Source organism: Oreochromis aureus, linkage group 18, assembly GCF_013358895.1.
Source record: "Oreochromis aureus strain Israel breed Guangdong linkage group 18, ZZ_aureus, whole genome shotgun sequence".
NCBI classification, from domain to species: Eukaryota; Metazoa; Chordata; class Actinopteri; order Cichliformes; family Cichlidae; genus Oreochromis; species Oreochromis aureus.
In genome coordinates, this window is record NC_052959.1 from 17,960,460 (window position 1) to 17,986,674 (window position 26,215).

General features: G+C 39.6%; 3 protein-coding genes across 3 annotated transcripts; 2 read left to right on the forward strand and 1 right to left on the reverse strand.

The window, feature by feature from the left end:
• The first annotated feature begins 3,387 nt into the window (after window positions 1–3,387).
• On the forward strand, window positions 3,388–11,636 carry efcab14 (EF-hand calcium binding domain 14). Its single transcript, XM_031737777.2, has 9 exons — window positions 3,388–4,077; window positions 4,586–4,734; window positions 4,889–5,034; window positions 5,769–5,867; window positions 5,972–6,079; window positions 8,297–8,449; window positions 8,574–8,682; window positions 8,781–8,912; window positions 10,089–11,636. Exons 1-9 carry the CDS (start codon window positions 3,902–3,904, stop codon window positions 10,265–10,267), a joined length of 1,251 nt encoding a protein of 416 aa, XP_031593637.1. The 5' UTR covers window positions 3,388–3,901; the 3' UTR covers window positions 10,268–11,636.
• Window positions 11,637–11,686: 50 nt separating this feature from the next.
• Window positions 11,687–12,953, reverse strand: znf830 (zinc finger protein 830). Its single transcript, XM_031737778.2, has one exon. It carries the CDS (start codon window positions 12,929–12,931, stop codon window positions 11,879–11,881), a length of 1,053 nt encoding a protein of 350 aa, XP_031593638.1. The 5' UTR covers window positions 12,932–12,953; the 3' UTR covers window positions 11,687–11,878.
• Window positions 12,954–13,502: 549 nt separating this feature from the next.
• LOC116318683 (ankyrin repeat domain-containing protein 13C-like) lies at window positions 13,503–25,664 on the forward strand. The gene is made up of 13 exons (XM_031737776.2): window positions 13,503–13,894; window positions 13,987–14,028; window positions 15,575–15,679; window positions 18,313–18,398; window positions 18,609–18,654; window positions 18,868–18,934; window positions 19,089–19,233; window positions 19,336–19,467; window positions 20,411–20,572; window positions 20,658–20,737; window positions 20,884–20,982; window positions 24,081–24,181; window positions 24,288–25,664. The coding sequence occupies exons 1-13, from the start codon at window positions 13,534–13,536 to the stop codon at window positions 24,416–24,418; spliced, it is 1,557 nt and encodes a 518-aa protein (XP_031593636.1). The 5' UTR covers window positions 13,503–13,533; the 3' UTR covers window positions 24,419–25,664.
• Window positions 25,665–26,215: the final 551 nt, after the last annotated feature.

The window sequence follows — 26,215 nt, forward strand, 5'->3', positions numbered from 1 at the left end:
AACACTAGTGCAGAAACAGCTGGGAGCTGTCGGGACATGGTCATGTGACCTACAGCGGGTGTCTTGTGGTCTTTGACACAGTGGCAGTCCCTTTGTTTGCAGGCTGTGACTGGGAGTTTAGAGCCTGTGTCAAGGCTGATTTGGCTCAATTCTCATAAGAGAGAAGTCAGATTCACCACTCTTCGTGCAGTTCTCAAAACAGTTAATGCATTTTTCATAACAGAGCTAACCTGTGCAAAAGACACTCCAACAATCAAACATTTTGGCATTTGTCAAAGCATGAAGAGCATCAATCGCTTCAACTCTGTGATGAATGAATAAAAACCTTTCACTACCATTTAAAGACTGAGTATTTGAAATGTTTAGGTTTTTTCTCAAAACCTTACAGACTTTGGAAAGAGTTCTGGAAATGAAATGTGAAGGATTAAAAAAAAAAAACTTTATAAAACTGATGAAATGGAGAAAAGCAAAATAGTAATCAGAAACAGAAAACAGCCAAAGAGTATACAATCTGAGAACATAGTATCAACTACTGTACAGTCCAGTAAAGTCACCAACATACATTAAGCAACCACTTTATTAGGTACGCCTGTTCCACTGCTCATTACAGTAATCCAGCATAACTCAAAGCATTTAGAGATGTAGACATGGTGAAGACAGCCTGCTGAGGTTTAAACCGAGCATCAGAATAAGGAATGTCGGACGGGTTGGTGTGAGTATTTCAGACATTGTTGATATACTGGGATTTTCCTGCACAACCATCTCCAGGGTTTCTGAAATACAAAAATATCCAGTGAGGAGCAGTTCTCTGTGTGAAAATACAATGTTGATGTCAGAGAAGAATGGCCAGACTGCTTCGAGCTGATAGGAAGGCAACAGTAACTCAACTCGTTGCCTGCAAACTATGCAGAGGAGCATTTCTATTTGTTGCAAGAAAACCTCTGACGGTGTGTTACTGCATTTATTCTTTCACACATATCTGAAAAAAGTTTAAAGTAATTTGACTGAAAACATTAATGCAGTGCTTGACAGTATTCGGGAAAGCGAGCAATCTAGACTTGTGACAAAAGTACAAACTGTTTTGATGAGCTGTCAGATTCAAGGTAGAAGTGTATGAACGCGGTAACGAATACTTTTAGAAGTGAAGTCTGTCTAGAAACAATAGCAGTGTGTGTAAAAACAATGAGAATGTCAAATGTGGGTGGGGAAATGCGTCACTGATTTGAGCACTGCAGTAAGAGTAGCGAGAATGACTTTTGTGCTGTGAGAATTGAACCAAAGCCACCGAAGAAAACTGTAATTAACGTATTTCTTCTTTAGTCTTCTCATTTGTTTGACACAGCAGGTAACCTGTGAGGAAAAAAGGTAGCATGGAATTTTCTTTTATTAACAAATCACGACTTGGCAACGTTTTCCATCAAAATATGATGACATTGATAAAATATCACCAACACAGAGCAGACTTGAGGGGTTTTTTCTTCTTCTTTGCCTTAACTTTGATTGTTGCTTATTTGTTCATAAATATTTAATTCTTTGGAGAATTGTAAGATTTGAAGCCAGGTTTTCAGGGAATTTAATCCTGCAGTGAGAATAATGTTGCCCAGATGCTCTGACTCAATTAAAGAGTTTTCTTATAAATATTTATTTAGAATATTAGTGAATTATTATTGTTACCCTTCAGCCATTCCTTAGTATTTTCTGTGGTTTGGCTGACAGGGTATGTTGTCCTGCTTGGGGAGTCCATTCCCCTCAGGGGGTGTGATTGATCTTCACTAGTGTATAAGTGGGTGTCAATATACCATCCACATGAAAGCCAGAACTTAATGTTTCCCAGCAAAGCAGTGCACAGTGAGTGAAATATAATCAGTGTTATTCATTTTACCTGGTAGTAGTTTTAATTTTTAATTTTTGCCCAGAATCATTAATGTTACCATTTTTTTAAAAAAAAGAATAAATACATGAATAAATAAATACTGCTGAGGGAATAAAAGTAAAAAGAATTTTTAAAAAACTCCTTTACTTGTGGATGAAAATGATCACTACTTTAAGTCCCTATTTTTAAAGTGTATAAATAGGATCTTATAAAAGAATATCATAACTGAACCAGTACAATCTATAATGTAGATGTAAGTGGATGCAAATGTTTACTAAGTTATTTTTTAACCACAACAACTCCTCCTGCTGTTAAACAGCATATCTTTAATTTGCAATTAGAATGTTTTCCATGTTAATTATAAAATGTCATCATGATTTGTATTTTAGTAACATTATTAAAGCCTATATTTTAAAACAGTGCCTCATCTAAAAACATGGAAAAATGAAAGAACCAAGAAGTTAACATATAAACCCCTATTGTTATGCTATTATAAACTTTGTCACAATTCTATCACAAATACACAAAATAATGTCCAAGGAGAGAAAAAAATGGACGCTGGCGTAATAATAGATATTGTGAATTAACAGCAGAAACTCACACATAACTTACATAAATGATACTATTTAGGCAATGTGCGCAAAATATAATATATACAACATACTGTATTTATATAATGTGTAACATTCTACTGTTAAACTCGACATGTTTACAGGTATACATACATTTCAGTCTGTAAATAAATGATGTCCAGAATCTAGTGTTCTACATATGTGTGTGTTTGTGTTTTGTATTATATTTATCTGATATTTAAATTATGTGTGCCATGTGCACAACACTGTTCTTAATTATTGTACTGTAATTTACATACTGAACTGAAGTGAACTTTATTTATTTCAGACATTATAGTCGATTTGAAACCAAAAAACAAAAAAGTAATAAAAGACAACACAAAAATGCAATCATCAGTGATTACACTGTGAAATTTTCCAGTGTTTTCAGAAGTAGGAAAAACATCACTTATCACTTAAAGAAGGCACAGTTAAAACCATTATGACCAGATTTTCTGAATCAGTTAGCTGACACATTTGCATGTAAACTTCCTCAGCAAAGCATGAAAGGTAGGAACATTACCAGACAACAGGTGCTTTTAAAGTATATAATAGACTGTAATCAAATGATTAAATATTCATATACTGTCGTCTGTTTTCTTTAAAGCGCCATCACATTTTTTGTTTCATATATACATATATATATATGACTCAGCGTTATTGCACCTACTCTGTGTTCCATTGTTATCGGTCTTCGATGTTTTGCAAAACCCTGGGTCACAGTGACAGATTATAAGTCATTTACAACAGTTTAAATATTATCTGTCACTTCTTGACATGACCGTGCGACTGCTGTCTGTCTGTCGGGGACGGCTGGTGTTTTGCTCCCATTGCTCGCTCCCTGTCAAAACGGAGCGCAGGAAGTGGAACCGTTTTGGACCAATGAGCTGTGAGATTACTGGGACGCCTTACCCAAACAACACAGGCAGCAGGACAAATTGTTGTTGGAAATATGTTTACGATATGACCGACAGGTTGTATTGATTTATTCAAACACTTGAATGCTGTGTTTCGGAAATGACGAAGGTCGGAGCAGCAAATTTTAAAACTCAATGAGATGTTGTAAAAGCACAGCGGCGACCAGCATTAGCAATCGTTAGCAAGCTGTCAAATGCTAGCCGAGGAAGCTAACCGGTAGCGCGTTGAACAAGTTATTTTAGAGAAGCTCTTTTATTTGTCGGAGGGTAACTTCACACCGAACACTTTGTTCGTGTATTATTTGTATGGTAAAGAATCCAAAAAACCGATGTGTTTTTATCTGTTTGCGCCATTGCCTGGTTGAAATTTAAGCTAGCAAAAGGACGTTAAGTTAGCTTAGCACCGCTCCGTAAACTTAACATCTACCAAACTGGACAAAACATTGGATTTAGTGGGGTTTAAATCGGGCTCGGCGGGTTCGCTGACCCCTCAAAAGAAGATGAAGAAGAGGAAGGAGCTCAATGCTTTGATTGGTCTCGGGGACAGCAAGAGAAAGAAGACCAAAAAGGGCTCCGGTCACCGGCTTCTCCGAACCGAGCCTCCGGACTCGGAGTCGGACTCGAGTTCCGACGATGACGACTTCAACGGCATGAACGGCGGAGTCAACTTTGGGAAGTAAGTGAGCAGTTTAACGAGTTTTTGTTACATGTGTATAATTAGCATGTTTTTTTCCTACGTATTTGAACTCATTAATGAGATGCCTTAAATTCGCTTTCAGTTTCTAAAGAAAATCTGAAAGTCCTATCTGTGCTACCCTACCTCTGGGACTGGCTTGTCACTATTTTATAAACTTCAGGGATACATGGGAAAATGTAAACATAATAAATGTGTTTTTCAGCATCATTTCAACAGTCAGCTCCCATCGAGCACACTGCCTTTATAGTGCAGAGATTAAAAGAAAACCTCTTTATTGTCAGATCAATTCACTCTCCTGCTTCTGTGCTCGGAGCATCAGGAAAATCATTGACTGTATAGAATCTACCCATACAGATTTCTGAAGCATGGTTGCTTAGAAGTAATCCTCATAGCACACAGCCTTCTGAAAATATCTCCTTCATTAAAAATGGAAGAATGTGTGCGGCTGTAAAGCGGTCTCACGTTACTGTGTTTCTTCTCTTTACAGAAGAAGCTACACACAGTGCTGCAATGTGTGCTATCCCTTGTTTCTGTTCATCATATTAGCTGCCTGTGTCATGGCCTGTGCTGGGCTCATATGGATGCAGATTGCTCTGAAAGAAGATTTGGACTCCCTGAAAGAAAAGCTGCACAGCAGTAAGACTCTTAAACAAACCTTATTATCTTTTTGTTATCACTGAAAAGAAAAGAAAAAAAAAAGGTCTTGTACTTTGTACACGAGTCTTTTATATACTAGTTAAACAGTCACATATTCCTTTATTTTTAACACTTATGTTGTTTTTTGTTACAGTGGAATCCAGCCAGAAAGTTTCGTCAAGTGAAATACCAAAATTAAGCGAGGACCTTAAAAACAAGGAGAGACAGCTTGATGATATTGAGAATGGGGGCAGAGGCCTGAACAAACTCTGGTCCAATCTGACAGAAATGAACCGAAAGGTCAGTCGTAATGTCTGTCTGGAGGTTTTGAAACCACCTCGACATTTACTCAGTCATACATACAAAACTGAGCTGTTAATGATAAGCTACTGAGTGGTAGTTAAACTTAGAGTGAGATTTAACTCAGGATGATGCACTTTTCATACCATGTAGCTGAAAATTGCTTTAGAAAAGTTTTCAAAATCGCGGATATAATACATGAAATAGAAGTGGTGCCGACAGTAGTAGTTAAAGTATATTTTTTTAATTGTGGTGTTAACTTGTAAAAAATGCATAATTTATGTCCCTACAAATTGGATTGGATTTTTTTTAAATTTTCTGAAATGAACAGAGAAGAAGATTTTTACATTTCTTTAGTCTTAATTTTAGGTTTGCTGAGATGAAATGATTGAATACATAAAGATGCCAGTTTGTTAAAATCACCAGACTAGTAATTCTGTAACGAACATGTTACATTTTTACTGAAACTCAAATTCAAAGCTGTGACGCTGTTATTCAGACTACCACCAATGCTGTAAGTAAGATGGACAAAATAACATACCTAGTATAATAATGTAATAGTAATACAGTCCAAAAGCACCACATACATTTGTTTTAAATATGTAAAACAAACAGAATATTATAACATTAGTGATGGTAAATTTGAGGGATGTTCTATTAGATTGCATTTTTTTTTGTTAGGTGTGTCCCTAATAAAGTGAAGCATGGATGGTTTGTGTCTTTTATTTGTACAGATCACTTTGCTGGACTCTGCTGTGAACCATTTAAAGGCCAACTTGAAATCCGCTGCTGATTTAATTAGCCTTCCAACAACAGTAGAAGAGCTTCAAAAGGTGAGAAGAAAAGGGTAATAAAAACAGAAAAAAGATGCCTTGTACTTTTTTCCCCTTTTTTAAATTTTGTTAGAAGTGACTTTGCAAATATTTTTCTTTTCCAGAGTGTTGCTACAATTGGGAGCACGCTTACAAGTGTACAACACGATGTGAAGACTATGCAGGCTGCTCTTGAAACTCAGAAGAAAGATGACGACTTGAAGGAGACAGTGGTAAATTTATCAGTGACATTTGTAATAGTTTTGGGTGAACAACTGACAGTTGGTACGACTACATGTTGTGACTAAAAGCATATCAGATCTTGCAAGCACTTCCTCCACATATTCACACTTTCAGATTGCTTTTGTACTTCTTGCTTGTGTATGTTTGAAGTTGACTAATTGTACTTTTCCCTTATTTGGCCATTGTTTGCATGCAGTTACATTAATGTATGTTGATAATAAACCTGGGAAAGATTTCAGGTAATAATTACATTAAATGCGCGAATAATTTCTGAAAGCAAAAATCTGAGACTGCTTTAAACACTCAGTTTTTCTTCTTTTCTCTTAGTGTCATGTCAGGGAGCACAGATATCTATAATATTTCTGAGGAAAAAAATGGCTTTAAACTGAAACGAAAATGGCTAAAGCTACTTGTTTCAGAAAGTGTATATAGGTATAAGCAATTATGTTTTACGTTTTGTTTTAATTGTTAATTATGCAGATTTAAGCAAACGAGAGAACAGAAAAAAATTCCCTTTAATATTTTGCTCTGTGTAATTACACATTAAAAAAAAAATTTTTAGTCACTTAAATTTAACTGATTATTTTTATTTTTTATTTTTTACTTTCCTTCTAGAATGTACACAACCTTCTTATTTGTGTTCTTCGATCATCCACATACACTCAATGACCACTCTATTAGTTACACCTGTTCAACTGCATGTTTAGGAACATCAGCCAAACACGTGGCAGCTGCTTCATGGATTTGGTCATGTCGTTATGGTCAAGATGAGCGAAAGTTCAAAATGAGTATCAGAATGGGGGATAAAAGTGATTTAAGTGACTTGGAACGTGGCATGATTGTTGGTGCCAGATGGGCTAGTCTCAGTATTTCACATATTGTTGTTCTGCTGGGAGTTTCCCTCATAACCATCTCTGGGGTTTACAGAGAATGGTGTGAAAAAGAGAAAATATCCAGGGAGCAGCAGTTCTCTGGGTGAAAATGCCAGAGGTCAGAAAAGAATGACCAGACCGCTTCGAGCTGATAGGAAGGCAACAGTATCTCAAATAACCACTCGGTATTTACTAAGAACTGAGGTTGTTCTGAAGGAAAAAGGGGATCCTAGCTGGCACTATCAAGATATGCCTAAATAAGTAGCTAGTGGTTATATATCTCAGTGTCTCAGTAGTTACGACTGTTTCCCAATGTTGGTAAATTGTGTGAGAGGCAGAAGGGTCCATGAGTATAGCCTTCACAGCTCTTTCTCACAAATATTGAAGGGTTAATGCAGTGTTGGCAGCTGACAACCATCACAGAATAATCAGTAGCTGTATTCCTTCAGAAATAGGATAGGGCTTCAAGCTTTAGTATTTCACATGAGCAAAGCTGAAAAATTCTTTTATGAGTCAATGTCAAAGTTGGATTTCACTTATGTTGTTTGACAGCTTGTCTGTTTTTATTTACATCTCTGCTCCCTTCAAATGCTGCTGAAGGCTGCGGATCTTATTTATTATTTATGTATGGACGTATGGAGACGGGTGTGTGCATAAAACAAGTACTGCATGCGCTGGAGTGAATACGTTAAATAACTTGGTGTCCTGCTGTCTAATGTACTTTCAGTCTCACTCAGAATTGAGACACATCTACTCAGACATGACCAAGGCGTTTCAGTCGATGAAATGTCAGTTGATCTGCTTAACTGTTACATGGATCCAAACCAGAAGCTGAGGTGAACTTCGCCACAGCGAGATTAACTTGTTAAACCATGAATGCATGCATGCTTTTGCAGTTCTTGTCAGGCTTACATTGACGGAGTTGTTGGGTTAAGAAGGTCCTGTCATTTCTTGGATTCATGCCTTGTGTTTCCATCCATAATACATGAAACAAGTGCCAATCTATTTTGGGAGCTTAGATGCTTTAGTTTGCAGAGTGAAACTAGGTCAAATATCCGAGACGACTGCAGAATGTTTTCTCCACATTATTTTTCATTAGCACAACAGTAAGATAAAAGACACACACAAAGTAATTGTACACTTCTATCTACCTGATACCATGACTGCAGCATTCATATAAAATACACTGTCAACCTGAACCCGTTAACACCTTGGCATAGAATCTCTTTTCCCTTAATTGCGTATTTTATAAAACTGGATCTCTTCTAGTCTTAAAGAAATCTTATCTAATATTTAACTACGAGTTGGTTTACATATTCTTTTTAATCATTATAGGACATAACAGACCTGAGAAAAGCCATGAGTGAGGTTAACAAGACAGAGGAGCAGCACCACACATGGACTGATGAGCAGATCCACATCCTCCTCTCTACAGTGGCAGATCTTCATCAGAGAGTGGCCTCATTAGAAAACGGCTCAAAACAAAGCGTCAGTAATATGATGAGCCTTTTTTTCCCTTCCATTTGATGATTTTGTTGCGTTGTGTTGATACCAGGATTTACAGGAACACTCTAGGCACTTTTTATTTTATCTTCTGCTTTCTGCTGTACAGTTGAACAACAATGACCCAGCACCTGAAGCGGCAGTCAGCAGTGAAAGTCCAGCAACTGAGGCGGTGAAAGAAGCTACAACAACCAAAGCAACACCGGGGGATGTGCAGGGTAAAGTGTAGACAAAAGGGAGCTTATCACAGAGGTCATATTTGCCCCGTGTTGCATTTTAATGCTTATTTCTTCTTTATTTATGTATTTTCTGACAGAGATCTCCACCCCGCTGACAGAGCCACAGACGAGCAGGCATCCTCCCTTTTTAACTGCAAACCGCTCGAAGAGACATATTTGGACAAAATGTCCAAAGACGGTGTCACTGCCTGGCATCGGTTCTCTGACAGGTGCGCTCTAACACTATAAATACATATCTCAGCATTCATAAGAAAGAATCAGAATGTTGGGAATTACACATTGGCTTTATTGTGAAGTTAAATGAGACGATTGATTCTTGGCTGTAATGAAAGGAGTCTCTGCTTGTTGCCTGGCAACCTTACCAAGATGATAAGACTACCTTTCAGCCAACAAATAGCCCGGCGCATAATCCCCTAATCTTATTTGGATACTTTTTTTGCATTGATTCAGCAAAAGGGATACATTGCGTTAATGAGCTTTCGAGGTGCTGCAAGAAGAAAACCACAGCAGTCCTTTCATGTCCTTGTAGTAAAGTGAGGCTAAATCCACATTTATATGAAAATGACCTGTGTCCAGAAGAATGTTTTAGCATCTCCACACATACAAGCAAACCTAATATCATGCATTTCTAAAACACTCAGTTGTAGGGTTCCTAACGCTAGAGTGGTGCGGAAATGCATTTTTTAGAAAGCTGTAAATGTGTGGACATGCTCTAAACCTATGGAATTAGATTTCTGTCAAAAGTCCCTGCATGAAATAAAACATAATTACGAGCAAATAATTGAATTTCATGAGTGCAGGTATTGATTGGAAGAAGGACGGATGAAGGACCCTAATGTGAGCAGTCACTTTCTAAGCAGTGACGCCACAACCTCTGGATTAAACAGGTTCAGTTTTGTGTGGTAAACTGAGCCACACCTTGGCAGTTATATACCATATTTGTTTACAATTAGGAAAATGCAGTTTGCATAGTCAGCCATCAACAGTTAGTTTTTGCTGTGTAGCAGTGAAAGTACTGAGTACTTGCTTGCTTTATTGCTGAGGAAATCTGAAAAAACAACCTGAGGAACTTGAAGCACTTCCATTTCCATCCAGTCACTATATACAGTACATGTATCTGCTGAAGACTGGGCAACTTTTTGTTGGTGGTTGTATATGCCTTGTATTTCGGCTCTAACCCTAAAATTATAAATGCTGAATCCTGATGTTCTTTATGATTTTTTTTTCTTTAAATCTTAATAAGCTATGTGATGTTTTAAAACAAACTAATGGGACAGAAGTGAGGAGGCTTCCGAACTTGTTGCTTTGTTTTCAGCAGAAAATTAAATATTTCCAAAGTGTACAAATTTTATAATTATCTTTGTAATTAAAATAATTTTTTTCAGACTTGGGACGCATGTTCCAGCAGACAGATGGTGAAGAAAATTCGGCGAGTCTGACCTACGAGGACCTGAGGGTAATATTCGGAAAATCAACACCCAGCCATCGTATCTTCAAGTGCTTTGACACTGACGGGGATCAGAAGTATTCACTGAAGGAGCTGAAAGCTGCTTTAGGTTTGTGAGCACATCATCATCACCGAGAGCAGTGAACAGTATTGAATACCCAGCAGGGTCTGTGGGGGTTGGGGTTTCTGCCTCTTTTCTGTAATTGCTGCACTTTCCTGAACTGAATATTTATCATACTGATTGTGGAAAAAGTGACACTGACATTCCCTGTACTCGCTCCCCATCCTCGAGTCCATTTCAACCCAGGGTCAGCCACAAAGCATCTTAAATTTTAACAGCAATCCAAATGAGTATCTGTATATAGAACAGCCAGCTCCTATGTTAACAAATGGCTCAGTTTATATTATTAATCCATGGAAAATAAGTGTGAATTATTTTGACTCTCATGCTTTACCCTGAATCTTAAGACTTGCAGTGTTCATGTACTTGTCTTTATTTGTTGGTTGGTTTGTTCGTTCCTTGGACCACCTGTCTCATCTTGATGTAAAATTTTTGTGTATTTAGCTTTTACTGAGGTTGTAACTGTCAGTGTATAGCAGACTTTCCTCCTGCCGGCACCTGGTACAACTCACGTAAACTTTATTTATAGAACATGAGATAGAATTTTATGAATGTTTACAAATGACTACTATAAACAGCTTTGTCAGGCTTTTGTTTTGGTTTTAGACAATTTCCTAACTTCTCCAAAAACATACTTTTGTATGCTCTTTTCTAAGCTGGTTACAAGTTTGATTGTTCCCCTTCCTCATTTACCTTATTCAGATGGTTTGGATCATGTATATTATCCATCTGTACATGTGTATATATAGTGACTGTGGTTCTGTTTTATGCATTTTCCTGGTGTTTTGCAGATTTGAAGGGCTACAAACACTTAAAGTCACTTAAAAGATTTTTAAAGCGGTAACTCATGAGGCATATGTAGCAATAACAAAATGATTTAGATGTTACCTGTGTAGAATTGCAGTGGAAAGGCAGAAGACATAGCTCACAATATGTAACAGGTAGTATAAGAAGCACTGATCGTCACTCTGGACTTGACTCATTTAATGCCATTTAAATGGCCTAATAATGTTGTACTTACATCATAAATTTGTCATATTCAGACTTTGTTGTATGCTGTAAAAAATGTATTCTAATCCAGTTATCTTGTAAATGGGGTTGGGATGATAAAAAGAAATTTGCTTTACAGGCATAATCCAACATGTTGCATTTTTTAATTCTGTTGTGCTTTGCATGTTCCTTTATGTAACATGAATGCATTATTTATAACTTAACGTAGGCGACTTAATTGTTTTTGCGGGACATTGGTTAGCTGGCTTTGGCCACCATTGCATTGATTTTGGGTCCATGCTGCTACTGTATGTAAATGAGAGATTTTATGAATGTCTTTGTTTGAGCACCAATGAATAAACACAGTTAAAGGTTTGATTGTTGGTTTCCCTTGTGTCATAAGACAAAGTGACAATTCTCATGTGTCTCTGGCACTTAAGTCTTTTACTAGAATTATATCCAATCCAGTCTGAAATATACAAAGGGACAAAGATTTGATAGACATTTTCACAAACTTCACAGTTTTTGGAAACTGGAACACATTAGCATCCCCCTTGAGGAAGGCTATAACAATATTCTGAATAAAACTGAGGTCAGTCACACATTTCAAGAGAAAGTCAGGCCAGAGCTCCTTTGGCTCTCCAGTCCTGTGACAAAAGCCCCAGCAACTCCTCTTCATTCTCCTCCTCTTCTTCAGTGCTGTCGCCAGTGTCCACTTGTTCCTGCTTTCTGGGCAGAGACTTGCTCTTCACCACATCCCGTCTGTCCCTCAGTAGTTCCACCCTCTTGTAACACTCAATTTGCTCATCAATTTCATCAATCTGACGTTCAAGTCGCCCCTCCTCGTCTTCTTCTGCCACGATGGCCTCGGACTTTGTGTTCACCTGTCGGATCTCCTTTTGAAACTCTTCCCACTCCTTGTCCATTTGATCCTTAGGAGCGTCCACATTGCGCACTTTGGCATCTCTAACCGGATCGTCGAAGAAACCCTCCGGGAGCGCCTCGGCTGTGTTGTCTTTCTTCTCTGGGATCTTCTCCTGAACGTCTGCTTTGAGGATGGAGCCTGAATGGGAGATTGCAGGCGTGGATGGGATGGAGCTGTCAAAGAAGTCAGCTGGTAGTCCTGCAGCTTCATCCTTCTGAGCAGGCGGATGTGTGGCCACCTGTTCACCTGTCTTCCCAGTAGCTTCATTATTACCATCATTATCGTCGTCGTCCTCATCATAGACTCCAGCCAGCAGGCTCAGTCCTGCAGTCTTCTGTGAAGAAGTAGCTGCCCTCTCGCTGGGTTTCTCAAAGAAATTTCCTGGCAGTCCTAACGAAGGCTGACCAGGAGCCGCTGCGGATTTCGCCTTTTTTCCATTAACGTCCTCGTCGTCGGGTGCTTTCCGCTTCAGTGGCTGACTCTGCGGTGTCACCGGTTGAGTTTTTCCTCCCTTCAGCTCAGCAACCTTTTCTTTGTGCTGTTTCCCAAGAACATGCGCCGGCCACAGTAGTTCGGACTTCACCTGCACATTGCACAGGGTACAACTGAGGTGGCCGAGACTGTTGTATTTAGCAAACGGAGACTCGACGCGTTTCTTGTCACTGGCTTGCTTTTGTTTCTCCCTCATTAGCCGTCGAAGTTCCTCTTGATTAACAACTTTCTTCCCTTTCTTGGAGGTCGCCATTCTTGTAAACAAAAACAAGCTTGTTAGCTAGCCAGCTAGTTGCTTCTGGAGAAGTACGCGCGTCTCATAAAGATGACGCAATAGAATAACCTCGCGAGATCTGTCAGTTGCCTGCTAACGGGGTTAGCAGGGATGTTAGCCGAGGCTCAGGATTGTTGTATCGCCCCATTCTCCTGAATTCAGCCGCAAAGCATCGATACCGTTTTAAAACCTGCATCCGAGAGACGCGGTAGAAGAGACAACGATGTAGTCGTTTGCTTTTCTTTCTTATTCTCCCGATTCATTGTTTGTGTGTGTTTTTTTTTTTTAATGTTTATCATTATTTTTTATTTTTTTGTTTTCATCGCCGCACCCATAGATAAATCAAACCATATTCATTTTCTTGCAGCTAGCTAACGTGTCCTAGGAACCGCGTACCGCTATTTTAATAACAGAAGCGTTGCGAAAAAGCGTCGCCGTTAGCTCAAAATTTCTAATAGGACTGAGCAGATTTCATATTTGTGGATTTTTTTGCTAATGCCCACTAGCAACCGGATTCATATCACATCTTCACCAAACGTTAGCCTCGTGTGTAGTTCCCCAGTTACCGCACGATAGACATCATGACAGGTGAGAAGATACGCACCATGCGAAAGGACCACAAGAAACCGAACAAAAATGACGAGATAATGGACACGTACGATGAGACCTCCAACGGGACTATCTCTAACGGCACCAGTAAGCATTTCAAGTCCAACAAGGCTTTCCAGAAGTCAATCAAAACCTCGGCACTACAACAGCAGCAGCTCAATGCCAACAACATCAACGGTAACTCATCAGTTGTCAGCGACAACAACAAGAACCCAATAATCCTGACCAGTGACGACTTGGAGTTCCCTGTGCATGAATGCGTGTTTAAGGGAGATGTGCGTCGGCTCTCCTCTCTCATCAGGACCCACAGCATCTCCCAGAAGGATGTGCATGGTAAGCTTTCTGCTGTCATGTTTCCATTTACATAACCAGTGTTTGTGCTAGAGGCTGATATTTACTTGACTTGTTTATTTTTTTAATTCCAGGGAACACACCTCTTCACTTGGCCGTCATGTTGGGCCACAAAGGTAATGCTGAACCATAGAGTAGTAAAATGAAATAACCTCATTTTTAAAATTGTTATTATTATTATTGCCTTGCACTGGATTAAACAAAATTACCAAGAGCACTCTGAAAAAGTAATCTTCCAGTATCTGCCTAAGCCCAGGAAATTTGACTAAATCTGCCGTGCTCTCCATGGCCTAACATGGCTTTATTAAAAGAGTATTTTGAATCCTCATTAAAAGCCCCCTTTGAACACAGCAGTTCCCTATTCCTGTATTGGAATAGCCCACATACCCCTTGTGCGCATAACCGTGTCTTATCTGACCTCTGCAGAGCAGCGATAACATAATCTTGGTATGACACATTAGTTAGGCTCAGATATCCACATATATCAGTAATTGCATACAAAGAAGCCAATTTATGGGCACAGAGACACAATTTCATTTATGTGTCAATTATATCACAAATTTGACTCAAAGGTCTTTGCAGTCTGTGTACCACGCAAAGTCCTCTAGTCCTGAAACCTTAATTTGGTACAGATTAAACTGAACTATTAGAAACGAGGTTGTGTCTTGCCCTGGCGACCATGCAGTTAGTGGACAACTCACTCTACCACCTGAGCCACAGCTGCCCCGTACCTACTTCACTGTGTAACAAAGTGCCTAGTTTGGCATGCCATCAAATGAAGACAGAACAGCTGCCTCAACTTAATCCAGATGCAGACAGCTGTTTCACAGTCTGCCATTATTTCCTTGCTAGAGCCAAATCTGCCAAGTATAACTGCAGGAATGAGTAAAGTCAAGAGTCTTCATGCACTCCTGTCATTTGAGTAACTGAAGACCAAGTGCACTACTTTTAGTTTTTATGGCAACTCCGCTGTCATGCAGGAAATGTTTAGCGTAAGCATGTGTCTGTCTCTAATGTGGCCAGCATTACCATCTGTTTGCTTCTCTCCTGCTCTCTCTGCGCCCATGCACTGTGTCTTTATAGAAATTACTTTAAATTGAAGCTGCTCTGATGTACACTTTGTTATTTCAGTTGTCAAACAGTGACACACAGCCTATTATGACTAATATCAACCACATGTCGCTTTCGAGCCATTTTTAAACCTGCTGCTCTCTGCTGTTAAAACCCTGACATTGTAATGGATGAGATTACAGTCACATAAGTTAAAGGCAATGGTTGTGGTGTGATTTCAGCACCCACAGCTCTAAACATGTTGTCAGGCCAGCTCACCAATTAAAGCAAACTGGTTTTTTTAGGAGAGGATCCTTAAAGAGACAGGAGCTCAAAAGAAGCACTTTAGTCAGAAAGTCCATAGAGTGCAGTATACAGCATGAGAAACATTATTGTGGGTAAACCCGTTCTACCCACCCTTTAAGTCATGGTCCTGTAAATGAGCGTAATTTGAGCATGCACAGAACACTATATAGTGGCCTTTTGCAAATATTAAAATTGTTTCTAACAACAATGCATGTAGTGATAGTGCAGCAGTAACACTACTGTAGAACTAATCACATTTGTCACTCATTGTTTGGTTGTTTTCTTCTCTTTTTCCCCCTTTTTCAGAGTGCGCTCTCCTCCTGTTGGCCCATAATGCACCTGTAAAGATAAAAAATGCACAGGGATGGAGTCCTCTAGCAGAAGCCATCAGCTTCGGCGACAGGCAAATGAGTAAGCCTTTAAAAACTACTCTGAATAGCTGTAGACTGACTTGAGCTTTTCATATTTGGATCTGTTTGTTGCAATCTCAGTGACACACCTACAATCATACACACTCCCTGTTTTGACAGTTAGGCTGAGTTCTGCCTATCTGAGGGTTTTATAGATATACAGTATCTTCTTTAGACAGTATTTGTGGGTTAGTCAGTCATATCGGTAATTGGGAAGGTGTTCTGTATGAATGCTAATATTGTAGTTGTGTTACTGAACATCAGCTTGATAGCTGCAGTGTTTTCAGCAATAATTATTCCTGATTTTTTTTTTTTTTGTGCTAAAAATGATCTTAAAATTTGGTGTCCGTAGTCAGTGCCTTGCAGAAATATCACTGTACAGTGTAAGGGTCTTCTCTGATTTCTCTGTAGTAACTTAGCATTTTGGCTGGATTTTCTTTCCCCACATGTTTTGTACTGGCATCAGGAATCAAATCAGTTACTCTGATTATAGATGACATCTTAAGTTTCAGAGAACATGTCTGCAATACATAAGGGTTAGATCAGTGTTTCATTTTTTGACAAATAAAACTTGTGTAACAATGCTGAAGATATAGAATTTCTAGCAAATTGTCTCCTCCAGTATTGTCATAAGGTAATGAGATAAGTGTTAGTGATCAAAGGATCATTTGTTAGTCATGTTAGTGTTTAACCACAGCAACTGCTGTCTGGCCATCCCATCTAAAAAGCTATGGTGGGGATTTTCTCTGAGCACTCACCATCCAGATGGGCTGGAACGCTGCCTTAGCAATGGCTTAGTGTTAGCCCCAAGCTTAAAGCTTGCCACTGCCCTGCTTAATGATGCTACCGCCTTTAGGTTCGACATCTAGTGAAATGAGTCAAATGACATGTAAAAGGTCCCAGCTAATGCTTTGGGGATATATTTGCTCCTCTGTCCTTGTAGGTTTTGGGTTAAGTTAGTGTGATTTGTTCAAGCTAAAGTAACATATAAATTGTCCGCTAAAAGGGCTGAATAGTAAATAATTTATTTTAGTTTCTGTAGCTGTGCTGAGCTGCACATTTTTAGTTCTTGCTTTTGGCTCTATAGATGATACGAGTGAGCTATGAGCATCATTTTCTTACACAGCCTGCGACAAAGCGTTTGAGGCCTGGTAGTTTGAATAATGACCCTCAGCCTTGTTAGTATGCGTCTCGGCTCTCTGTGCTTGCTGTGGCAGGCTGTCTTGGGACTGGGACCGGGAGCTTTGCTTTTGAGAAGGTCACATCACTCACAAGGGTGAAGGGGTGGCAGAGGGGCAGAGAGGGGGCCGGGTGCATTTAAACCATGCATAGAAATTCATAATCCAGTGACAAAGGATATTTAGATTTAAATCTTTGGCTAAATTACAGCCGGTGCACAGCTGGTGTTAAAGAGAGACAGAGAGCAAGGAATAATAATGGGGTTTGCCAAATATCAAGTGTCTATTTGTGTGTGTTGTAGCTTGTCACAAAGCACTGCAGTCTTGTCATCAGTCATCACCTTTCACTTTTACACATGTGCACATCGTGTCAGCAGCTCGCTATCTGGACGTGCGATTATGAGCTGCCCGAGTGCAGCAGCGTGTGCTTCGTCAGCACTTCTCTCCTCGGTCACGTCTATTTTCTGCCTAATATTTCCCCTGGCTGAAATAACCAAGGATACGTGTGAGATATGCTGAGATATAAATTTTTTTTCTTTTTTTTTGTTGCCCTCTGGTTCATTCTCGTATCATTGAGAGGACGCTGGTCAGTTTGTGAGAGGAAATCGTGCACTTCACGAGCCAGCGGGTTACATCAGCTGATCCAATCACTGCTGTGGTGTCTGCACAGTTATATAAATTATATAAAGCTGGGTGGGATTCAGTGTTTTTGTGTTATGTAATAATCTATGAAAATCAGACAATTTTAACTGACACGTTCTGGCAATCAGTGTGTCGGGATTTGGGTGACAGAGTTCAGTACTGTGGACTGGTTGTGAAATATGCATACGGTGGCACTCATATCTCCCTCAGCGCGAAAGGTCATTCGAAAATGTTGGAAGAGAGGGTGACCACCATAAAATATTTGTGGCTTGTGCCAATATTCATCCTTTAGAGGTTTAAAAATGTATTAATAACATGCACTCAGCAGCTCCTGTTAAAATGCACAGTTGTGGCTTTAGATCGGGGTTGTCAAACATAAGACCAGGTGGCCAGAATTGGCCTGGCAAAGACTCCAGTCTGGCCCACTGGCAGGCTGGAAATGTGAAGGAGGGCATACATTTTTGGGACCTTTAACTTTATTTTTATAAGTTTTACAGTCTTTGCTGTTGATAAAGATAGCGTTATGACCATTCATGTTAAATCAGAGGAATTAAGTAATAGCTGAACAATGAAATCAGTTAGAAAAACTGAGACATGCTGTTAAAATTGCCACTTCTTTTTCTTATATTAAGATATTTCAGGGACTTAATGTGTAGTTAAACATCTTTACGCTGACAGAAAGGACAGTTTCACCTGCCCGGCCCACTGTATGTGGCACACAATGTAAAAAATGAGTTTGAAAGTCATACCACATTTTTATAATTCACATGTTGATTATAATCCATTATGATCCATCTCTGTTGTCTTCCCCCAGTCACGGCAATACTGCGGAAACTAAAGCAGCAGTCGAGGGAGAGTGTGGAGGACAAGAGGCCAAAATTACTCAAAGCTCTCAGAGAGGTGAGACTCGTTGATGACAAACTCAGGTTTTCCACTGGCATCGTTAAACCTTTAGTCCCATAAAGTTTGAAAAAACTCACTGTATTGATTTGGTTAAATGTCTGCTGACTACCCGTGAGCATGCAACATCAAGTGATGATGCGCGTATAATCTGAACTTTCTGTTGTGTTGTGCGTTGACCTTTTGACGTGTTTGAATGCTTTGGTGCAGCTCGGTGACTTTTATCTGGAGCTGCACTGGGACTTTCAGAGCTGGGGTGAGTTTTAACTTTCACACAAATGTGAAAGTTTCAGATATTTCCTGCAACATATTCTCACACACAGTTACAGCGTGTAATAGTTTATAGGCTGCTTTTGATTTTTAAATCCCTTGAAAATTGCCGGAGCTGTGTCCTCACCCAAAAACCTCCATTAAGTGCGAACACAGCAGGAAGTCACTCTTGAATAAATGCACGTCTCATCTGTTGTAGTGCCTTTATTGTCCCGGATGCTGCCGTCTGATGCCTGTAAAATCTACAAGCAGGGCATCAATATCAGGTAAGATATAAATACTAGCTAAAGTCTGCCCCCATCTACACCACTGTGTGTTTAATGTAGCAAATGTTTCCTATTGAGGTCGAGAACTTCTTTTAGCTCTGAAAAGTAGGACGTAACTATCTTCACACACTCTTCCTCCTCTCTCTTGATTTAGACTTGACACCACTCTCATAGACTTCACCGATATGAAATGTCAGCGCGGCGATCTTAGCTTCATTTTCAACGGCGACGCCGCGCCGTCCCAGTCCTTTGTGGTTCTGGACAACGAAGCAAAAGTGTACCAAAGAATACACCACGAGGTAACTGGGGGGGCATAACGAGACCTCTTTTTCACATCATGTCATCAGCAAGATGTGAAAGAAATGAACAGCAAGAAGTTGACTCAGTGTTTTTGCCCCAAGGAGTCAGAGATGGAGACAGAAGAGGAGGTGGATATTCTGATGAGCAGCGACGTCTACTCTGCAACCCTTTCCACCAAGTCCATCACTTTCTCCCGTAGTCAGATCGGCTGGCTCTTCAGAGAGGATAAAACAGTAAGGCTTATTTCACAGTATGGTTAAAGTAAAAGCAATGTGACGACATTAGGATGAAGAAGGGGGAAAAAAAACATATTAAAGGAACTTTGGGGTTTTTAAGTACTCGTGAGAAAACTAAAGGTGCGGGACCTTTCCCATTTTACAGAAACAGTTGCCGATGCGTTTTATAGTGTAAGATTAAAAATCCTACAGTAGTCTGGAGAAAACTGAGCAACCACATTACAACAGTGGGAAGGAAGAACTCCCTTTCAATAGGAAGCAACATCCAGCTGAACCAGGATCAGGGAGGGGCAGCCGTCTGCTGCAACCCAGACAGATGGCTGCTCTCAGGAACAACAGCAGAGCCGTGGTGCTTGAAATTTAGCCTAATGTTTTGTGTAACACAAAAGTAAAAACAATTAAACAAGAATAAAATAAAATATTAATTTTTCATGTTAATATTCTATCAGATATCCTAAACATCACATGTGTGTTGAGAAATCAGCTAGTCTTCATTGACCTGTGTAGTTCCGGATGTGCCTAATTATTGTAAATTAAGGCTAGTGTAGAGTAATGATCCCCAGCTGATTGTCACATGAGCTCATTTGCTCATTTTCTCTACATATGAATCATAAGTTCAGCTCCTTGAGCATCGAACAGGTGTCAGGGGCTCTATGATCCCCAGTTTGACAGTTACTGCTTTAAAAAACGTTTGTTTTTTTTCTTTACTTCTTCATTTGAGTCTTTCTTTTGTGGTATCCCGAAGACATACAAGCACATTGAAAGATTAGAGGGAAATAAACATACTTAGCCCTTAGGTTTTACCTCATGACTCCTTGAAGGCATCACAAGCCTCACTTTGATCCTCCGTACAGCCTGTGCAGCACAGCCCAAGTTTGAAGTTTTGTTTTTACTGCTGTTGCATTGGAAGTATGGCACCATCTGTTTGTTTCCTGTACAGGAGAGAGTTGGAAACTTCCTGGCTGACTTCTATGCAGTGAACGGTCTGGTGCTGGAGTCAAGGAAACGGCGAGAGCACCTAAGTGAAGAAGACATCCTGAGGAACAAAGCCATCATGGAGAGCTTAAGTAAAGGAGGCAGCATCAGTGAGCAGAATTTTGAGGTGAGAAGGAAAGAATTCAGGGCCGTGGCTTCATCCGCCAGCGGTGAATGGTGCTAACACTGACGGATGTGTTTCTGCCCCCCAGCCCATGAGAAGGCAGTCCCTCACAGCTCCAGCGCCCAATACAATTTCTTGGGAGGAGTACATAACCGCGGAGCACGGAAAGTAAGCACCTTGTGTTTTCTACGATTTCATCAGTCCTCGCCGTAATTAGGAATTTATTCAGGGCAGGTAGAAGAAAATATGTATAACTGCTGCTGAGTGTGAAATAACATCTTTTTGTGTTCGTCTGTGCCTCTTCCCACCTTCAGGCCACCTCATCTTGGCAGAGAGCTTGTTTGTAAGGAAAGCAAGAAGAACTTCAAAGCTACTGTAGCCATGAGCCAGGATTTCCCTCTAGGCATTGAGTCGTAAGTACATCCCTTCCTCCTTAGATCTATTTGCGAAGCTTTCTGTGCAGATTGAGCCTGGGTGGATACACTTGGGATACTAGAAAAGGGTAGTGCAGAGATGAAATGAATCACATCAGATAATTGGGCCAGGTAGACAAAAGGGCTTCAACTGGTTGTGGGAGAGAGCCACTGATGAGAAGATTACAAAATTCAAACACTCCCCCACCTTCACCACCCTCCCCAAAAATGTTCTTTGACTCAGCTTGGCCACCATGGGAACCCGGCACGGTTTGTTTGAAGTTAAAATTTCTTATTCGCTTCTTTTCATGCCTTACTGTATGCACCTGTAACCTTGGAGCTGCAAGGCTTTCATGTGTTGAGTCTTGTTCTCAGAGTCGGGCCAAATGATGGGCCTGGCTGATAAGAGTTCTTCAGTTTTATAACTTTTTTTTTTTTTTTTTTTAAATCTTTTAAACTGTGTTTTTTTTTCCAAGAGTTGATAATAAATTTTGGAAAAGATTTTTCCCCCGAAAATATTTTATCTGACTTGATTAAGTCAGTGTAGGTTCTTCTTTTTAGTCTGTGAAACTTTCACGTCTCATTCAAGAGGCTTAATTAGCTAAAGCGACTGATGGGAGGCTCCCAGGTATTTAACAGATGTTGGGGTTTGTCCTGAGGATTGTTGTCCCTCTACTAATCATGTAAGTGTTCAGATGAGCCAAGGTGTGAATCCTTGTCTTTATAAACTGTTTTGTATGTGTCAGGAAATTCTTCAGGAACTCTTTGGAATCATCTTAATCCCAAAGATACTTTATTTGCTTTGAGATGTAATGAACTAAACCATCCTTTCATTGCATTGCATGTTTGTGTACCAAAAAGTTGGCTTTTAATTCCATCATCAATCAACTAAATGTTTCATGTCTAACGAGCACGGATTTCAGTGTTATTGCTGCACGTTCTCAGCTTCTTTTCCCCTCCTTCTGTTCTGGTTTTATTTGCGGTCACAAGTAGTCTTTTGGCGACTTTGTGTAGGAAAGAACTAATAAAAAAAGATCCAGCACTTTCAAAGATCATTTCATGTTGCACTCATGTGGGATTCAGGCGGGATGTGGCTTGGGTTTTGCCTGTAATGGGTTACGGGCAATGTTGTTAAATATTACGGGAACTTAGTAAAGGCAGTAAATTGCTTTATCTCGTTCACTGAATGAACCTTAATGGAGGCAGCAATAAAACCCTCTCTTTATCAGAGCTAATGGTTTTTTAATGTAATTTTTCCCCTTTGCATTTTTTGCTTTGCAATGTTTAAATATGCTGTGTTTACTACTTTGATCGTGTTCAGTTTTAATGTCATAATCACCAAAAATAGACCAGTGCTCTAGTTGTTGATAATAAATTAATATAATTTGTACCATAAACTTTTTGCACTTCTTGCATCATTTCCAGCCTTGGTGCTGGTAGTTCCCCAGCCCCATTAGCTTTCACTCTAAACTCTGTGTGTGTGTGTGTGTGTGTGTGTGTGTGTGTGTGTGTGTGTGTGTGTGTGTGTGTGTGTGTGTGTGTGTGTGTGTGTGTGTGTGTGTGTGTGTGTGTGTGTGAGAGTGATGAAATAAAACACTGGACTGTTTTCTTGTGAATCAGTTTGGGGGTTCACAGGAACTTATTTATTATCATCACGGTCAGCAGATCAGAATGCACAGCCATCAGTGTCACTCCAGTGTTTTAGGTTTAACTTTTATATGAAAGGCAGTTTTAGTCACGAAAAAGAAAAGACCTGGTCGGCTAACTTGTAGCTACCGCCACACGTGGAAGTGAGCGGGAGGAAGTGCAGTGCTTAACTGCGCCAGGTGATTTTAGTTAACACAGGATCCAGTCTGTGGTAAGAACATGAGAACAGGAAGTGAGGTAAAGTTGATATGTGCATGAATGAATGAAGGTAAATAAAATGGGATCCTTTACTACATGTTAAATTATGTTATATTATAATGCGTTAGTCCTAAAAATGAGTTAGTATGCACAAATAACTTCCTGAGTCTGGAAGTCTAACATTCCTTTGACTTCAGCACGAAAAAGTACTCCACAGAAAGTAAAGCCAGACCGATGTAGAATTTTTAAGGCCGATAGTTTGTAATTTAAAAATCCGATATATAGGATGATATTTTTTTTTTCTATTTCTTTCAGACATTAAACACAAACCATTCCATTTTTTTTAAAATTAATTAATTAATTTTTTATTAGTCCTTACTAAGATAAAATGACAAGATAAGAAGATTATTGCGACAAGTCATTGATTTCTCGTCTTGCCAGCAGGGAAGTTGCAGAGGGCCCTCTAGTGGACAAACTGTGAAACACCAACACTCATAGCATGGTTAAAGGTTATTTCTCCCGGCTTTCCTTTACTTATTAAATGGCGATCACGACATATCGGCAGATGGCCAATATCGGCTGTCCTCTTGTTATTTATCTGTTATATCAAACTATATAATTATATGAAAATTGTTAACCTGAAGTATAAAGTCCATAAATATATAAGATCTTTAAATTTTTTTTGTGACCTTTCTTGTTCATACTGGCTATCACTTTCTTGTTTTTAAATTTATTTAAGTGATCTAGTTTCAGCTCACAGCTGTGTTCAGATGTAATCAAAGGGTCATTTAAAGCTAATGTGATGCTGCAATAGTTTCATTTAGACAATGCAAGTGATTTTTTTTTTTTAAAGGGGAAATGTTCTCTCCTTAGAATGCCGCTTAGGAGGGCGACGCAAAGGCTGCAACTTTGAAATGGCGTGAAAAAAAATCTTGTATCAGCAGGCGAAATTATTACAGCAAACCAGGCAAAATCTGCCTTTCATATGACATCTGACTGATCGTTTAAGATCAAATGTGAATCTGTCTTTTATGAATAATAAATTCAGAGGATCACCACTTAGAATGACTTGAAACTGTGTGTGTGTGTGTGTGTGTGTGTGTGCGCGCTGAAGGTCGAGTGGAGAAAGTGGCTGAACCTGTACCAAGATTTGCAATTCAGTCAAAATCTCGAATTGCATTGAATCTGTTTTAATTTTTTATTCATTTTTGTAAGAATTTGTGAGATTCTGATTTACTCTCTTCTGCTTCCAGATTACTTAACGTATTGGAGGTCATAGCTCCGTTCAAGCACTTCAACAAACTCAGAGAGTTTGTCCAGATGAAACTTCCGCCTGGTTTTCCCGTCAAACTCGGTATGTGAAGCGACCTGTCATTGCATTCCTGTGAGTAGATGAGTTTCAGGAGCAAGATCACCAATAACCTTCTTTTGCGTATGTGTGTGTGTTTCCTGCCTCACAGACATCCCCGTCTTCCCCACGATCACAGCCACCGTCACCTTTCAGGAATTCCGTTACGACGAATTCGAAGAGTCCATTTTCTTCATCCCCGCCGATTACAAAGAAGATCCCAGTCGTTTCCCAGACCTCTGATCTGTAAACGGGGATATGGCCAGCAAGTTTGGGAGTGCAGACAAAAAAAAAAGAGGAATATTGTGTTGTTTTATTCTGTATTTATTAGCTGTGAAAAGGAAGGGGCGGGTGGGTGCTGGTCTTACTGATCAGTGGTTCTGTTGGCTGATGGATCCAAAGCAAATCAATGCAAGCAGGTGTTACAGAGCGCCACCTCACATGTAGATGCTTTGGGAGCCGTTTTTGTGAAATCGATGATAGCTTTCATTGTACTCGCTGTTCAACAGAGCAGTTAAACCCACTGCTCCGTGCTGCTGTTCTCTACTCTGAAAGCTGTCAGATTTCATCGTCACTACTTTAGTATTTCCCCTCATCTTCAAGGACCGAGAACTGACTTCTCATTCTTGAAAGTGCACTGACGCCCTCGTCTGTAAATAATTCACGTCTGTACTTCACAACAAAAAGAATAGCAAATATAGCTATATCCTCAAACTGTGCTTAATATTCATTTATATATTATGTATAATATATATAGAGAGAGAGAGAGATGAACTCAAATGAGTAACACTGTGTAGCAATACATTTCCGGTACTTAAGAATGTTTTTAACCAGCTGGGATAAGGTTTAGCATTAAAGAAGACCTCCATTGTTACAGTACGATATCCGAGCCTTTTCCCCTGCGCAGGGACGCAGTCTCCTGCATCTTCAGGTTAGCTCATGTTACCTCTCGGCTGTCTCTCCATGTCTGTCGTGTTCGTATGTGCTTTGTGTGAGTGAGTAACTGTACTGTACCAGGGGTTGTTGTATGTACGTTTGTGAATGGGAGAACCCAGGTGAGATATCAGGTAAACTGTTCTTAGTTTAACACTGCACTGATAAGAAGTATATTTAAGGCATGCTCTGGCTGTGTTGGCCTCCTGGATCACATCTTTAAAGGTATATTCTCTGTTCTACCTGCAGGCTGGCTGGTACTTAAGGAGAAACTGGAAATTAGAACACTGACTCTTAGAAAACCTTTTAGTGCTTATAAATTCTCCTTTATTGTTGTCTGCATATGATTATCTTTTTATATATATATATATCTATATGTATACATATATAAATGCAAGTAGAGGGAACTAAGCTGTGAAGTTGATCATTGCTGGATCTCTCAACTGTCCAGATAAGAAATTATCTGATCCATTGAGCTGTCTGGCTTCAGCTAATATGTACTGCAACCATACCTACTTCACTTCCCTTTAAATAAAGCACCAGCATCATCTTTCAACTGACTGCGTGTTTGTAATAAAAATTTTATGAGGCTTCCAGAGAAGGGTGGACAAATATTTTGATATACTGGGGTTTCTTATCGCTTCAGTGGGTATTTTAGGTCAAATATGGCAACGCTTCAAGACAATATTGTAGTCTGTTCATTAAAGAGGTGAGGCTAAGAAGGGAGAGCTGGTTTTATCCCAAGATGCTAAAGATTATAAAATTTCCCCTGATTTATCGTCAGTGTGTGAAGACGCGTGCGTTTCAATAAACTAGAAGAGCACTGTCCGTTTGGCTTCAGTGTTTAGTGTAGATATTAGAAAATAAAACTGGTCATTTTATCTGAAAAATATTTAATATCTCAGAGCCTGGGCTTCTTTTCACTTTAAGATGATAGATTTTTTTTAATAAAGATATTCAACATCATAAAAATGTCTAGAAACCTATGCCAGATTAGTCCAAGTTAGGATGTTAGACATAAGGCTCAGGGACCAGAGTCAGCCCAGCAAAGACTCCAATCAGGGCGAGCTTAAGAAAACGTGAAGGTGTGCTTAGATTTTTTTACCT